Source organism: Syngnathoides biaculeatus, chromosome 6 (genome assembly GCF_019802595.1).
Source record: "Syngnathoides biaculeatus isolate LvHL_M chromosome 6, ASM1980259v1, whole genome shotgun sequence".
Classification (NCBI taxonomy): Eukaryota; Metazoa; Chordata; class Actinopteri; order Syngnathiformes; family Syngnathidae; genus Syngnathoides; species Syngnathoides biaculeatus.
In genome coordinates, this window is record NC_084645.1 from 27,886,179 (window position 1) to 27,902,493 (window position 16,315).

Genomic DNA, 16,315 nt, shown 5'->3' on the forward strand with positions numbered 1-16,315 from the left:
GACATACTGCTATGCACAGTTGTTACTACTACCAGAGGTGGCTAAAGTCCCCACTTTGATTTAAGTAAAAGTACAGATATTTGTGTTTTGTTTTGTTTTGTTTTAATAAAATAGTAAGCAGAAGTACCTATTCACTTATGGAAATGTAAAATAATAATCAGAATCAGCTTTATTGGCAGAAGTACCTATTCACTTATGGAAATGTAAAATAATAATCAGAATCAGATTTATTGGCCAAGTAAGTAACAACACACAAGGAATTAGTCTCCGGTACTGGGTGCCGCCCTGGTACGACTTTCATGTTCCGTACTGAGAAGAAGAACAAACTAAATAACAACAACAAAGAACAATAGACATTCAATTCACAGGGAAGTCTTACTTATGATCTGCAGTGAAAGCAGGGAGCAGGCGGAGGAACAATTACAAAGATGGAGGTACGCACTGGAAAGGAGAGGAATGAAGATTAGCTGGAGTAAAATAGAATATATGTGCGTGAATGAGAGGGGCGGAGGAGGAAGAGTGAAGCTCCAGGGAGAAGAGGTAGTGAGAGTGGATGACTTCAAATACTTGAGGTCAACAATACAGAGCAATGGTGAGTGTGGTAAGGAAATGAAGAAACGGGTCCAAGCGCAGTGGAACAGTTGGCGGAAGGTGTCTGGTGTTCTATGTGACAGAAGCATCTGCGCTAGGATGAAGGGCAAAGTTTATAAAAAAAGTGGTGAGGCCGGCAATGATGTACGGAGTAGAGACGGTGGCACTGAAGAAACACCAGGAAGCAGAACTGGAGGTAGCAGAAATGAAGATCCTTAGGTTCTCGCTTGGAGTGAGCATATTGGATAGGATTAGAAATGAGCTCATTAGAGGGACAGCCAACGTTGGATGATATGGAGACAAGGTTAGAGAGAGCAGACTTTGATGATTTGGACATGTTCAGAGGCAAGAGAGTGGACATATTGGTAGAAGGGTGCTGAGGATGGAGCTGTCAGGCAAAAGAGCGAGAGGAAGACCAAAGAAAAGGTTGATGGATGTTGTGAGGGAGGACATAAGGGACAGTGGGTGCTCGAGAGGAAGATGCACGAGATAGGCTTAGATGGAAAAAGATAACACCTTGTGGCGATGCCTAACAGGACAAGCCGAAAGAAGAAGAAGTTGTGCAAAGATCCAGATTCTTCCTAATTTAGAGCAGCTAAAGTGCATCAACGCCCCACATTATGCTAAGCTTATACGGAGTGTCGTCACCCGTTCGCGGTTCACCGTTATAGTCCAGTGGAATGACAAGTGTGCAATAGAAGCAATTTAAAGTGACAAATCGTGTGATAGTCTACAGTATATATTACTAATACACTCATTGGACCAACAACAGAGTAAGGCAAAAAATAGTAAGTTTGCTGATCAAGAATTTAATGGCTTAATTGCAAGAGGGGGAAAGAAACTGTTTGAATTCCTGCTAGTTTTGACTTGCAATCGGTAGCGCCTACGGTAGTTGGAAGAGCTGGTAGCCAGGATGTGCTCTTGTGACTGGGTGCAAGAAGTTCATCCTTTTGCTGGGCTTTTTTAAGGATGGAGTTGATGTTCATTTTCCACTTCAGGTCCTGTGGGAGTGTAATTCTTAAGAACTTGAAGGTCTTGACGGTTGACACAAGACAAGAAGTTGGACAGTGTGAGGGCCAGGTGGGGTGAAGGTGTGGTGAAATGTAATCCATCCATTATCTGAGCTGCTTATCCTCACAAGGATCGCGGGAGTGCTGGAGTCTATCCCAGCTATAATCGGTCACACCCACAATAAAACACCCGACCAAAGAAAATCTCAGTTTTTAGGATTCCAGTACAAGGTGTAAAATTTCTCCAGAATGTTTTTGAAAGTTCAGCCCTCCTTTTTGTTGCTTCTCTCACATCCCTGTAAATACTTTGTTCCGGTCAACTCAACGATTGTAGTTCTCAATAAATGTCCAAGAGAATACAAAGAAACCACAGGGGCAGCTTCAAATGGCCACTGTGAAGGATTCATCTCCTCCTTTCTGCTTGACCTAACAGTCGAACAGCACAAAAAAAGAAAGTCCAGCCCTTGAAACACGTTAAAGACAACATGAAGGTCAATAGAAAACACGAATAAAACTACAATTTTAAGGTAAACAATGTCTATGAACAATTAAGTGGTTATAGAGACAGTTATTGATCAATTTATATTATTTGATGATTCATCTTTGACCAGAGCAATTATGTACAATGTAATGTTAAAAAAAAGGCTATGGCTTTGCTAACGTTATGATTTAACTGTATTAAGCCACAACTGCCTTAAAAGCGACAGCACCCACCATGACACTACCAATCTGAGATTTTTGTCTGGTATATTTCTTCCACTGTTGTTCGAAGACCCCCCTCCCTCTCCCTGACTCGTATAAAAACTTTTTTTCTTTTTAAAAAACTATATTTTTCGGGTGGCATGTTGGATCAGCTGGAAAGTGTTGGCATCACAGTTCTGAGGTCCTGGGTTCAATCCCAGACCCGCCTGTGTGGCGTTTGCGGGTTCTCCCCGTGCCTTCGTGGGTTTTCTCCGGGCACTCCGGTTTCCTCCGACATCCCAAAAACATGCAGCATCAATTGGACAGTCTAAATTGCCTCTAAGTGTGATTGTGAGTGCAGCTGTGTGTCTCGATGTGCCCTGCGATTGGCTGGCGACCAGTTCAGAGTGTCTCCCGCCTCCTGCCCATTGACAGCTTGGATAGGCGGCAGCACTCCCCGCAACCCTCGTGAGGATAAGTGGCAAAGAAAATGGATGCATGGATTTTTTTCGTTTTATTTCGCCTTTTGAGAAGTCTTCACTTCCACAAGAGCAGGGCTGGGATTGTGTCGTGTAACCAAATATGTCCAGCAGAGGTCGCTGTTTCTCCCAGTGAGCGCTTCAAAGACAAATGTAACTCCACGGGCCACAGACTGCTCAAAGTGAAGTACTTACTGTACTTCAATAGTTGATGTTTGTTTTTAACGTCCACAGCTCCGTGTCACAAAAACACACCGAAGTCGCCTCCGTGTGAGCTCTGAGTTTGCCACTGTTTTTTCAAATGAATCGGACCAACACAACCTGAACACACCTACAGGAGGGCTGATAAGACTTCAAGTTCACCCAGCGCACCGTCCCTGCTTTATCTGTGTTCCCATGTGGAATGTTTTTAATCCTCCCTCTCCTGAAACTGTATGTAATCCGAAACTGATGTTTGGTTATTATTAGGATTTTTCTTTTAATTCATATAGACGCAGTGGAAATTATTTATGATGGGACGGGTGTGATGTGGTAAAATTGATGGGGTCCACGGGTGAAGTACTTTGTTAAGGCCTCAAGTAACATCCCTAAAAAAGAAGTTTCTTTACAATATTGAAATGGCAAAAACATATGACTTGACGGAAATTAAAAGATGTTCCTGGGTTAAACTGCCACACACCTTCCGAGTTTTACCCACCCAGGCGTGGGGGCTGATCTAAATTCTTCTTATTATAATTTTTTTTAAATACAATATGCACTTTTCTCATTTACAATATGGATGAATCAAATGAAGAAATTATGCAATTTCATTTCATCGTTACTCTGTACTCCCATATTTGAGTTATATTGGCGCAGTATATTCATTTTAATGGTGATAACTTGTCATTTATATTTCTTTGTGAGTTTTTAACTTTGTATTATGCAAGGTGGAGTTAAAAAATAAATACATTGACAAGAATAGCTTAAATACAAGTGAAAAATGTATTATTAAGAAAAAACTTTTTTTTACTTTATTATTTTGGTTATATACATTTTTATAGTTGCAATGTTTTTGTTTTGTCATGTTTTTTGTGTGGAGTTTTTGATTTAGTCTTTCAAATAGACAAGTAATAGGTAAAAATATATATATATTTTGTTTTATGGTTTCTTATTTTCTAATTTCAATTACTTCGCTATTTTAATACTAATACCTCCAGAATTGTAAGCTCTTTTTATTTTCGTTTTAAGCCTTTTAACATATTTTCTACGCAAAATTGGTATTTATTTAATGTTTTGTGCATTTTTAAAAATATGAATTTGTACATGTAACTGATGAAAAAATTGAGGGTTAAATAAATATTTTTTGAAATATATTTTTACTTTTGATTTAGTCTTTCAAATAGACAAAGAACAGGTAAATTTTTTTTTAGGTTTTTTATTTTCTAAATTCAATTTAATTGTACTATTATTACTTCCCTATTTCAAAGCCGATATCCCCAGAATTGTAAGCTCTTTTTATTTTCGTTTTAATTCTTTTAACATATTTTCTACTCAAAATTGATATTTATCTAACATGTTGTGCATTTTTTAAAATGTAAATTTGTACATGTAACGGATTAATAAATACAGGATAATTTTTTTTTCTAAAAAATATTTTTACTTTCGGTTTATTACAAATTCATTTGAAGATTTTGTTCTTTACTCCTCTAAAACTTGTTTGTATTTTTTTTTTCATGAAGCATTTTGCACTTTGGAATGAATTCAGAGGCGCAAAGTAACGAAGTACAAATATCTTGTTTCTGCAGTCAATTTTGAGGTGTGCGTATTGATATGTGTTTGGGTTTTCCTTTTCAATTTGAATTTCTGTCTTTGAAAACGCCTGCCTTTTTACACCTTCCTTTTTTTCAGCTTCATGATATGAAGAGGTGTGTGCGCGTGCGTGTTCATCGGTCGACTCTTGCGGAAGACGCGAGCGTGTGCGGCGTGCGCGCGCGCGCATAAAAGGATGGCCGGCGCTTCCACGCGCGCTCACACCCCTCCAGCCAAATCGGTCGCTCACACCGTGGAGGCTGCAGTCGCGTCGGGTTCTTTGGGGTGGAGCGTCACGCCGAACCGCGACACTCCCCCGGTGGTCCTGGGCGCTGGGACGTGCATGTTTTTCGGGGTGGGGGGCAGGCACCTTCGTCGCTCTGCGCCTGCGTGTGGCGGACGCCGAAAATAAGTGGGGGTCCTCAAAGGAAAGCGGGGGGCGCGCTTGCCTTCCTATCAGGTGCACACGACCCGGCTGAGGATGCAGAAGTCACCCGTGGAAGATGCCAACTTTCTCTCGAGGTTTTTCTTCTGGTACGTTCCACGATTGTCGTGCGCATGCCAAATGTCTTCTTTGTATTATACAACAGGTGGAAAAACTACACCTATACTTTCTTAGAAATACAAATATTTGTGTTATGGAACTGAGAATAAAAACATCTCAGTACTTGTTGCATGCTAGCTAACGATGGTTCGACTTTAATGCCATCAGAACAACGTTTCCATAGCTTTGTTTGTAAAATGGGCAATACAAAAAGTGTAAAATTTGCTAATGCACACCTTATTGTGCTATATATATATATATATATTTTTTTTTTTTTAATTTTTTTTTTTTTTTTAAATCGAGACACTGGTGGTTTTTAGGCAAGGACAGAACACAACACATTCCCCAATAACCATTTGTGGAATCAATATCAAAAAATTCCCTTGATTAAGGCCATGGATGGGGAATATCTTCCTTTTCCAATTAATTATTCTTGCCTCCTGTTCAAATCTCCTCCATGTTGATAGTGTCCATGTTTTATTCCTAAGAAGATCTTAATCAAACAATATATTAACTGCAATCAATTTAGCTTATTTGCATCATTTTTATGTCATGTTGTCATTTACCAGGGTTAAAAAAAACAGATAAATGTTGCCAAAGTAAAGACTGTAGAAAGTAGAGCTTTCAAAATCAGTTTTCAAAGTAGCAAGTTCAAGTAAGAGAAGTGTGAGAAAAATAATAAAGTGACTCAAGATAAACTGTTTAAGTACAGTACTTCAATATTTCCACAACTGTAAGCAAAAAAAAAAAGTTTTTATATACATATTTACTTTCAAAGAGTGTTTAAACCGGAGTTTGTCAAACTTGGATGCTTAAGGAAAAACGAGCCACGCCATAGATGAAGTATTTGTGTTTGCTTTTATTTTGCTTCGTTTTAGTCTGCTGTCTGCAGCCCAGCCGGTGTTGCCGTCGCCTTACCTGGATAACTAAAGGTTGAATAGATCAATTCAAAACATTTTAAAACTGCGTATTCCAATGTGTAAAATGATTAATTCTCATTTAAAAAATATTACTGTGGTAGAGTTGGTATGAGAAGCCACTAATATATGTGAACTGTATTTTTTACAATAAATATTTTAATTAGGTAAATAAAAAATAGATTTAAAGGAGTTCATTCTAATTATAAACTAATTTTTGAATTTTAAAGATTAGATATAATAAATTACAATGTATTAATTATGCAATAAATCACATTAACATTTAGGAATGTATATATTTTGCAAATTTGTAATTTTGTTTTTTCTAATAATGTATTCATTTATTTAATTTGATGAATTATGAAAAATGTGAAAATATGTAACAGTGTTCATTTAAAAATATGTATGTGCAATATTTGAATTTTTTGTAATTGTTATTGTAAAGATTGTAGCATCATTTACAATGTTTTGAAGAATTATGGGGGATCAGAAAGATGAATAAAAAAATTATAAATATGTTTTAATTAACCAATTTTAGGGTTCATAATTTTTTTTTTAAACCCTCTTGAAGTAATGCTTACTGACATTTTGTCCTGGACACTTTCACGGTGTCTTTTTTGTTGAATGCTTCGACTGATGTTTGTTTTTGTTACCATATTGTGAAATTGTGCGCAACATTCCCAATTTTCTTTCCCGGACAACTCAGGTGGACGTCTCCGCTGCTCAGGAAGGGCTTCAGGAAGAAGTTGGACCTCACCGATGTTTATAAAGCGCCTTCATACGATCTCGCCGGGAACCTCTCCGAGCGGCTCGAAAGGTTTGAGGACACCCTGCAGCCTAGTTGACAATTGTATTCACACTTGGGCTCTAATTTGAACCCGAAAGTAGAGCATCCCTCATGTTTTTTAGCCTCAACTTTCAGCTCACAGTGTCCTTTGGTGTTTTGATTTTCGTTCCCATGTGTCCCCTTTCTTTCACCCGCGTAGGACGTCTTGCCCGTGCTTCCCTCAGTGTCCACTTCAAATACAGGCTGGCATTTAAACGCGCCCAGATCCAAACTTCAACCGTGTGTGGAAAACAAACGACTATATTTGTCTTTTTCATGCTCTATATGCCTTTCATGCTTTGTCATTCTGTAATTCAACTTTTTAAACTTCGCAACAGAGATGGTGCACCGTCTTATTTGCTGCCCCTACCCCACAACCTCCAAAGTAAGATACGCACAAGGTCTTTGATTATGATGATCTGACTTGGTGAAGTTGACGTACTACAGCAGGGGTGTCAAACTAATTTTTGCCCCTGGCTACATTGTAGTTGCGGTTTCCCCCAGAGGGTCGTTTTTTGATTGCCTCATTTTATTTACACATGCAATTTATGAACTAGTTTTGGAATCAGAAGTCAAGGTAATTGGGTTTTTCGACTATTGTTCATGTTTGGTAATCTCAAAGTGTCATTTATGACATGGCAATTTGAAATTTTAACAAAAATCACACACATGATATGCCTTCGCGGGCCACATAAAACCATATGGTGGGCCGGATCTGGCCCCCAGCCCTTGAGTTTGACACCCGTGTACTGGCTCTTCCATTTTATGGCCGCACCGCGTAAATTCAAAATTTTCACCATTTCACATCGGCCATCTACTGAAAGTGATTTCTGTTTTTGTTAGAAGTCAGACTTACTTTGAAATACACCTAGAAATCCCCCAAACTACTGTACTCTAAAATGGCCAGTTCCACGCAAAATGGCAGACTTCCTGTATCTTTTTTAAAAACTTTTTTTATGCACACAGCCATGATAAAGACATGCATACCAAATTTCATGTTGCTGAATGGAAAAAGGTTTCAGGAGCTGAATTTCTAAAATATTATGGGGGCACATATACTGTAGCTATTGTGAGGGAGGACATGAAGACTGTGGGTGTTAAAGAGGAAGATGCGCGAGATAGGCTTGGATGGAAAAAGATGACAAACTGTGGCGACTTCTAACGGGACAAGCCGAAAGGAAAAGAACAGAAGAAACTTAGCAATGTGAACTTTGATAGCCAAGTCAACTCACGAAAATTCCTATGAAGCAATTCCTGAAAAAAGAAAAGAAGTTTTTGGTCATTTTGGTGTGCAGCAGCTTTTTCAAGGTCTTTTGGGCCATTTCCAGGGCTCTTTTCAATTCAAACGCCTAGAGTTTTTGTGTGATTGCTACCAAATTTGAGGATATAGTAAGGTAGGGGTGTCAAACTCATTTTTCTCGCGGGCCACATTGTTGTTTCAGTTTCCCTCAGAGGGCCATTACTCTGGAACAAAAATATTTTATCATCTCATCATATTTACATAATTTATGAACTCGATTTGGAATCAGAAATCAAGGGTAATGTGTTTTTCACCTATTCACGTTTGGTAACACAAAAATGCTTGTAATATCTCAACTTTATCCTTTATGATATATGACAATTTTGCTACAGATTTTTACAAGAATCAAGGAAATTGACACTCTAGATTTGGCTTCGTGGGCCACATAAAATCATGTGGTGGGACAGATCAGGCCCCCGGGCCTTGAGTTTGACACCTGTGTAGTAAGGTGTACTAGAGACAAATGGACGACCCGTTGAGTTTTCATCATTGCATGTGGGTGAACGACGGTGGCAGAATTTGACCAGACTGGCTGTAAAACACGTCGTAGTGTGTCCATGACTCCCTGACACATCAAGCGGTCTCGTGCCAGTAGGAGCTAAAAAGTTGACCTTTAGAAAAAAAAAAGAAAAGAAAGAAAGGAAAAAGTATGCCAGTGAGTGATCGGCTTCATTATTTTGGGCCAGCAAGACAGTAAAAAGGCTGCTGGGAACGTGAACTTTCTCTTCCATTAAAAGCTGCACATCACTCGCTGGGGTGGAGAAAACCACTTGATGAAAGAGCTGCAAGGCAGGGACAAAAAAAAAAAAGTAAGACACCGACAGGAAATGAAAAGTCAAGAAAATGTGGACTTTGTGCTGATTGCAGCTCCTCATGCTTCTGCAAAGACTGAAGATGCAGACTCCAGCCATGGGAAAAAATACAATTATTTTTTTAGTGCAACGTGGTGTTTTTGTTCGCAAATGTGATGTTTATATATTGCCATAATGTTGGACTTACATTCATAATTAGCCTGCTAAGCAAAAACATGGGTTCATCTTCTTCTTATCCTTTTGGCTTATTTTGTTAGGGGTCGCCACAGCGTGTCATCAGTCAATTTTCGTCGTTTTGGTCAATCGCGACAGCGTGCTGACAAAAAAAGAAAAAGAAAAAAAAAAGACGCCAGCCGTATTTTTCTGACCTTTAGCTCACTGCGCATGTGCAAAACAATGACCCTCTGTACAGCAAAACACGCTAGTCAGTGAGTTCCCCCACCATTTTAAGCCCTCGTTTTTTTCTGAAAGTAAAGATATCTTATCAAACATGAGTACGGATGCTGGAGCAAAGAAGACAAAAACGTATCACTTAGGAGACGGACAATTTTTTTATACAGTCATTTTTGAAGTGTGTTTGCCTCAACTACCAGTGTAGTGAAATGTGTCGCGGCATTTTCGAACTGTTTATGAAAAATACGACACCGACATTCTGCCAAAAAGTGAGCTGAGAAAAGTGAACGAACTAAAATCCCAATTGGCCGCACAGCAGTCACTTTTCACACAAAATAGTTCCGGGTTCGTCACATCATCATAAATAATAAGTCCTTCCAAGACGGAGAGATGGTAAAAGAGCCATAGCTGACTCATTGCTCCGATATTTTAAAAATAAGGCGGAAATATTATCTTCAATAAAATCTCTGCAGCTGTAAAGGCGCTGTGAAGCCATGGCTGATGTGTGGAAGGACATCGGAGATTGTGTTTCTCACTGCAGTTGGACGAATCCACTGAACGTGACAACCCAGGTGTGCATTTTCATCCGTGTGGTGTTTAGTGATCATCAACTTGAACTCATATAGTTACAAAAAATGTTCATAGTTATATTGGGTTGTGCAATATTGGCTCACGCGGTTATGCAAGGCACACAAACATACATTTACAAATAAAGAATTCTCAGTATATTTTAAAATAAATATGTTTTGCATTTTTGTAGCGGGTAGACCTCTGTGACTTGGTCATTCTATTTCATTATTGGAAGAGCCCCCCACCTGACCCCTTCACCCCGTCGCTCCCGAGAGCCTGACTGCCTGAAAAGTAAATCTTGGGGTAAAAAAGTCTGAGCACCCCTGTCTTAGATGAACGCGTATTTGTTTGGCACAGTTTTACGCCGGATGCCCTTCCTGACGCAACCAAAAATATTTGAATTGTTGAAAGACTATAGGAAAGCTCCTGGAGTGTGTCTGGGCAGATGTGTTTTAGTCAGCGCTATCTCTTGTCCCCCTCGAGATGCTCCCTGAGCGGTAGTCTCGTGCGACTTAACCTTCCAAGGCTTGTTTGTCCCATTTAGCTCCAGCTCCGCATTGTTGCACTTTTGCAGCGCTTCGCTGTGGTCGTCCCTCTTCTTGGGCAGAATAAATCTCTCCAAACGCTTTTGTCCTCCTTCTTTTAATCGCTGGTGTTGTCCACGCCGACGTCCTTCATTCGTCTTTTCATGCTGTCATTCGGCAAGTCAGTCGCCCGCTTAATGAGCCCAACAGAACAAAGATGCTTCTTTGACTTCCCCCCGTGCTGTTACTGTGTGTGGGAAGCTAATACAAGTGTGATGTAACATGGACAACACAGCTAACGCTAATAAATGTTGAGATTTTTTTTTTTTTCAAGTTGTAGCAAATTTAGAGGAGTCAGGAAGAAGAAGAAGAAGATAGTTCAATAGTTCGGCACACTTTCTGGTGTTTCAGGGTTAATTGCTTGATTTCAAAGCATGAAGACAAATGATTTTGACTTATTCACAAAAGCATTGATACTTTTTTTTCTTGGCAGAGTTCCCTTTAGTTTATTTGTAATTTGTCAGCACCAGTTTGATCAATTTTCCTCACTTTGTTCATATTTAGAATAAAGAATATCATACATTGATGTTCATTAGTCAAACCTCAGCTGTGTTGCGCTTCTTTTAAGATATCATTATGTTAATGTTTTTTTTTGCATTATACATACTTCACGTCTGAGAAAGGAGAGTGAAAAATGCTAATGCAGCTTTCAGGTTGTTTTTTTTTTTTTTACATCTGGCGCACAGAAAAACAAACAAACCCACTCACCACACACTCATGCAGGAGCTGCTGGCAGCCACAGCTCACACTCAGACGCACACACACACAAACTTGCTGATATCACAAATTCTGCCCTTCCTCTTAAAGGCATATGTGTGTACATGCATATCTAACACAGATAAAACAACATACAGTATTTACAATGTGTGGTTTTTTTTTTTTACTGGAAATACATTTTAAAAGTTTTTAAAAGGTGTTTTTTACTACAATTTAGTGTGCTTCAATAGGTTTCAATGTGTTTAAGTGTGTGCGAGGGGTTAAAAAAAAGTTTGTTTGCTTTTAAAAATTGTATTCTATTTTCACATATTGCATGTAGGTCCAGGGTGGGGGTTCTCTGCAACCTCCCTCGCCTGGTTCTGAATGAAAGACACGAATCAGTGCATACCATGCACCTTATTAAGTTAAGAAAATGTTTCCTTGTCTAATGAGAATGTGAACTGGTCATTCTGAACTCGGCTAGTGAAAACTGTGTCATCACATATTGTCGTTGTTTTGTCTGTGCAGAGAATGGGACAGAGAAGTGGTCTCGGCCAAGAACAAACCCAGACTGATGCGAGCATTAGCACGATGCTTCATCTGTCCCTTTGCCTTCTTTGGGGTCCTCCTCTACTTTGGGGTCAGCCATCTTCTTTAATAGATAGATAGATAGATAGATAGATAGATAGATAGATAGATAGATAGATAGATAGATAGATAGATAGATAGATAGATAGATAGATAGATAGATAGATAGCACACATTAATAAATTGTGAAACTGAAGCCTGAATTTGAGAACAATAAATCATATTGGATTTACTTTTTATGATGTGCAATGCAATGTAAAATATGTACCGTGGCTGCAAAAAAAGTTGGGAAACAAGTACTTAGTTGAGGGAACCATTTTTTAAAAAGTCCATATTATAATCTATGACGACCAGGAGATCAACATTATGTGAAGAAAGCTTTGACACCTTCCAAAGGTTCCTAAATGTGTCCTGATTAAGAAAAACGTTCAGCCAACCTGGCTCGTACATGTGCATACACGTAATGACCAAAACGACGCAGAAAAATGCCAAACGTGGTAAAATTGTGTTGAGAAGGATTTGGTGATGAGTGGCACTTGAATCCATTTGTTCTTTTCTTATGGTCTTCTCTCTCTCTCTCTCTCTCTCTCTCTCTCTCTCTCTCTCTCCTAGGAGGCCTCCAAGACGGTGCAGCCTCAGCTTCTAGGCCGCATCATCGGCTCCTTTGACCCCTTCCACGCTCCGGAGCGCAGCCAGGGATACTTCCTGGCGCTAGGCCTCTGCCTGCTCTTCACCGCCCGCTTCCTGCTGCTGCAGCCGGCCATCTTTGGTTTGCATCACCTGGGCATGCAGATCCGCATTGCCCTTTTCAGCCTGATCTACAAGAAGGTGAGGACAGAGTACTTGCTGGAGCCCATTCTCCATCAACTTTTGTACCAAAACAGGCGTCATATAGGAGGAAGCCAAAGTTGATCTGTCCGGTGGATGGAGTATTTATTATAAAGTATACAAAGTACAGAGAGATATGAGGTATTTGTCAATCCATTTCTGGCAGAAGTGCAGACAAACTTTCAACCAAAATAGCAGACTGCCACTATTTCAGGGGCCACTCCCACAACAATTTTTGGGTTTCTCTGAGATAGATTCCATTTTTTTTTTTTTTTTAACTACCTGCCCACTGTGTACCTCATGTGATTTCAAAATGTTTGCACGTTATGGTTTTCCCATGATAAAGTGTGACTCATCAGAACAAGACAACCCAGCTGATTAGATTACAAAACACTTTTGTAATCTGAGTTAACATGCAGCATTTAGTCAGCACCGTGTTCATCACGCATGACCCCGTGTTCCTAAATAATCTGGGCAGTTTGTGAGGGGTTTGGGAGGGTCTCTTAACTTGAATCTTTTACTGTTTTTATTTTTTGTTTTTTGTGCAGACCCTAAAGTTGTCTAGCCGGGTCTTGGATAAAATTAGCACGGGTCAGCTGGTCAGTCTGATGTCGGCCCACCTCAACAAGCTGGACGAAGTGAGTGCACAAATGTACAGACACAAAGAAAGAACACATTCACACTGAAGAAGAGAACAAAATGTTCTCCAGAGCAGTTAAAGGGGAATTTTTGCTACAACCAAAAAACAGATACAGATAAATTGGCTAAATCTTTGCCATTATCGGCGGCACGATGGAGCAATTTGTTAGAATGTGCGCCTCACAGTTCTGAGGAGTGGTGTTCAAATCCCAACCCCGCCTGTGTGGTGGAAGTTCTCACTGTGCCTATGTGGGTTTTCTCCGGGCTCTCTGGTTTCCTCCCACATTCCAAAAAAACCGCATTAATTGGGGACTCAAAATTGCCCTTAGGTGTGATTGTGAGTTCGAATTTTGTTTATCTCTATGTGTCCTGCGATTGGCTGGCAATGAGTTCTAGGGTGTACCCCGCCTCCTGCTCAATAAGAGCTAGGATAGGATAGTGACCCTTGTGAGGATAAGCCGCTCAGAAAATTGATTTTTCCTGTTCTGAGAGGACAAATTCATGAATTAATGAAGCGATGCACTCTTGTGCAAAGTCATTCGATGACAGGCACAACTCAATGCTGCAAACCAAAATCAGGAACTTCCTACGTGTTTTCAGACATGGCCTCTTGAGACTATTTTGTGGGTCTCCACCTGAAAGACATCGCTCTCAAATTTCATGTTGCTAAGTCAAACTGGGATGCCGGCAAAGCTGAAGGAGTCCTATCGGGCCTTTTTATCCCGTGGGGCTCCTGAGGCAGATGATGGGTACCAGTTGGCCAAGCGGAATGCAGCTTTGGTGGTTGCTGGGGCCAAAACTCGGGATGTGGGAGGTGTTTGTTGAGACCATGGAGAATGTCTTCCGAATGGTCTCAAGGAAATTGTGGTACACCATCTGGTATCGTGGGGGAGGGGGTGGGGGGGGAGGCAGTTCCCCATCAGCACTGTGTAAATTCCAATTCCTCCGACAGTGTCTAGAGTGTCTCCGTCCTATGTCTGGGGTTGAGGTCACCGAGGTGGTTAAAAAGTTCCTCGGTGCAAGGGCCTGTGGGCAGATAAGGTTTTTCCGGAGTTCCTAAAGTCTCGTTGCGGGGCTGTCTTGGTTGCATGGACATCGGAGACATTGCTTCTGTATTAGCAGAGCAGGGTGGTGGTCGCTATATTTTAAAAAGCCAACCGGAAGTAGTGTTTCAACTACAGAGCGATCACAATCCTCAGCCTTCCTGGTAATGTTCAGGGGTGCTGGAGAGGAGGGTCTGTCGGGAAGCTCGAATCTCAAATTCAGCAGGAACAGTATGGTTTTCATCCTGGTCGTGGAAAATCGGACCAGCTCTACACCTCAGCAGGGTCCTTGAGGCCAACCTGTTTACATGTGTTTTGTGGACCATGCCGCTTGGGGAGTCTTGTGGGGTGTGCTTCTGGAGTATTGGGTGCCTAAGCCTCAGATCCGGGCTGTTCAGTCCTTGGACGACCCCTGAAACGCACTCTAAAATATGGCAGACTTTTCCATTTTTTTGGGGCACGGCTACTTGGGATTGTTTTGTGCTGTGCCTACCAAATTCCATTTCGCAATATGAAAGTGGCTTTGGGGATGGATATTTCAAATGAATCCATCAAGCTTGATCGAGCCAGGTTTGCAGGGGTTGGAGGGGGACTCTAATAGATAAGTTGTTAGGCTTAGCGACGGTACCTGGGAGGGCTTGGTCTATTAGAGTGCAATAGAGGTTTGACAATAAACAATAGCAAATGGCAGCAACTCTGTTCCCAGGAGGTGAAAACCTGCAGTCCCCGATGATGCAACAACATAGCTGCAGGGTTGAATGCAGCGAAGTCTCGAGGACATGTTGAATGTGGAAGCACTCTGAAACTCGCTAACGCACAATTAGCGCCTGCCTTCAATGTGGCTTTTTGGGGGATGTGGTGCGCCTATGAACTGTGGGAAAGAGCAGGAATATTTTAAATTTTTTCACACAAATACTGCACCTGAGATTTCTAGGAAGTGACAAACGTGATTACGTAGCTTTTTTAATTGACACCTAATTTTATTTATTAGTTTTTTGTGCTTATTTCTTTCACTCTTACGTACTGTATTGTTTGATGTCTTGCATCATTTATATGTACACATTTTTTGATTAATATATGAATTCAAAGGAGCTGCTGTACACTGACGGAGGTAATAATGCTTTTTCCTTCATGTATGTATTTGTAGAGCTTGGGCCTGGCGCACTTTGTGTGGATCACGCCCCTGCAGTGCATCCTGTGTGTGGGTTTAATCTGGGAACTGATCGAGGTCAACGGTTTCTGCGCGCTGGCAACTCTCACGCTGCTCGGCATCGTCCAAGCCTGCCTCGCGCAGAAGATGGGACCTCACCGGTGGGTGGAAAAAAAACACATCAGATGACATCACACTTTTTTTTTATTGTGTTTGCTCTTCATAAATGTCCCGTTTTTATGGTCCATGTGAAATGATGGACTTCGTGGGACATTATGGTGGTGGTTGCCCTGGAATGCAAATTCTCATTAAAATTAAACAAAATAGTACTTACAGTTTAAGACTCCTACCATATTTTTCTTTCAGTAGTTCAATTGAAATGTGAAATATATGGCGGTATCTTGATCTAGAAGTTTAATCTTGATACATGACCGATCTTGTAACACAATTTATTTTTAGATTAAATAATACATTTCTCCCATTAAAATGATCGAAAATAGGATTAATCCATCCAGCCCGCCACCCTCCACCCTGAAACAAAAAACATCTTTGTCTGTGTGTGCGTTTGATGAAGAAAACTGTAGCACTGTATTCACTTTTATCGAGATGCACCCCCGATATAACGATTCATTTCAACAAGCGTGCTGGTGTCGGTCGTTGTAAAAAAGGGTGAAGCGAGCGGGGATGATCAACCGCCGCCTGGCGCTCACCTCGGAGATCGTGGAAAACATCCACTCGGTGAAGGCGTACGGCTGGGAGGAGGTGATGGAGACGATCATCAAAAACATCAGACAGTAAGAAAGCAAACAGCAAATGCAGTACACAAAAATTTCATTTGTTCACGTCACGTCACAGCATTAACAGGATGAGTTTCCT

At 40.7% G+C, this 16,315-nt stretch overlaps 1 protein-coding gene across 2 annotated transcripts in view; it reads left to right on the forward strand.

Moving 5' to 3' along the window:
* The first annotated feature begins 4,787 nt into the window (after nt 1–4,787).
* Nucleotides 4,788–16,315, forward strand: part of cftr (CF transmembrane conductance regulator) — a 35,055-nt gene continuing 23,527 nt past the window's right edge. For both annotated transcript variants that reach the window (XM_061821518.1, XM_061821519.1), the window contains exons 1-7: nt 4,788–5,083; nt 6,717–6,827; nt 11,720–11,831; nt 12,392–12,607; nt 13,156–13,245; nt 15,437–15,600; nt 16,108–16,233. In XM_061821518.1, coding sequence (XP_061677502.1) covers nt 5,031–5,083; nt 6,717–6,827; nt 11,720–11,831; nt 12,392–12,607; nt 13,156–13,245; nt 15,437–15,600; nt 16,108–16,233 — 872 coding nt within the window. In that variant the 5' untranslated portion in view covers nt 4,788–5,030. The remainder of the gene's footprint in view (nt 5,084–6,716; nt 6,828–11,719; nt 11,832–12,391; nt 12,608–13,155; nt 13,246–15,436; nt 15,601–16,107; nt 16,234–16,315) is intronic.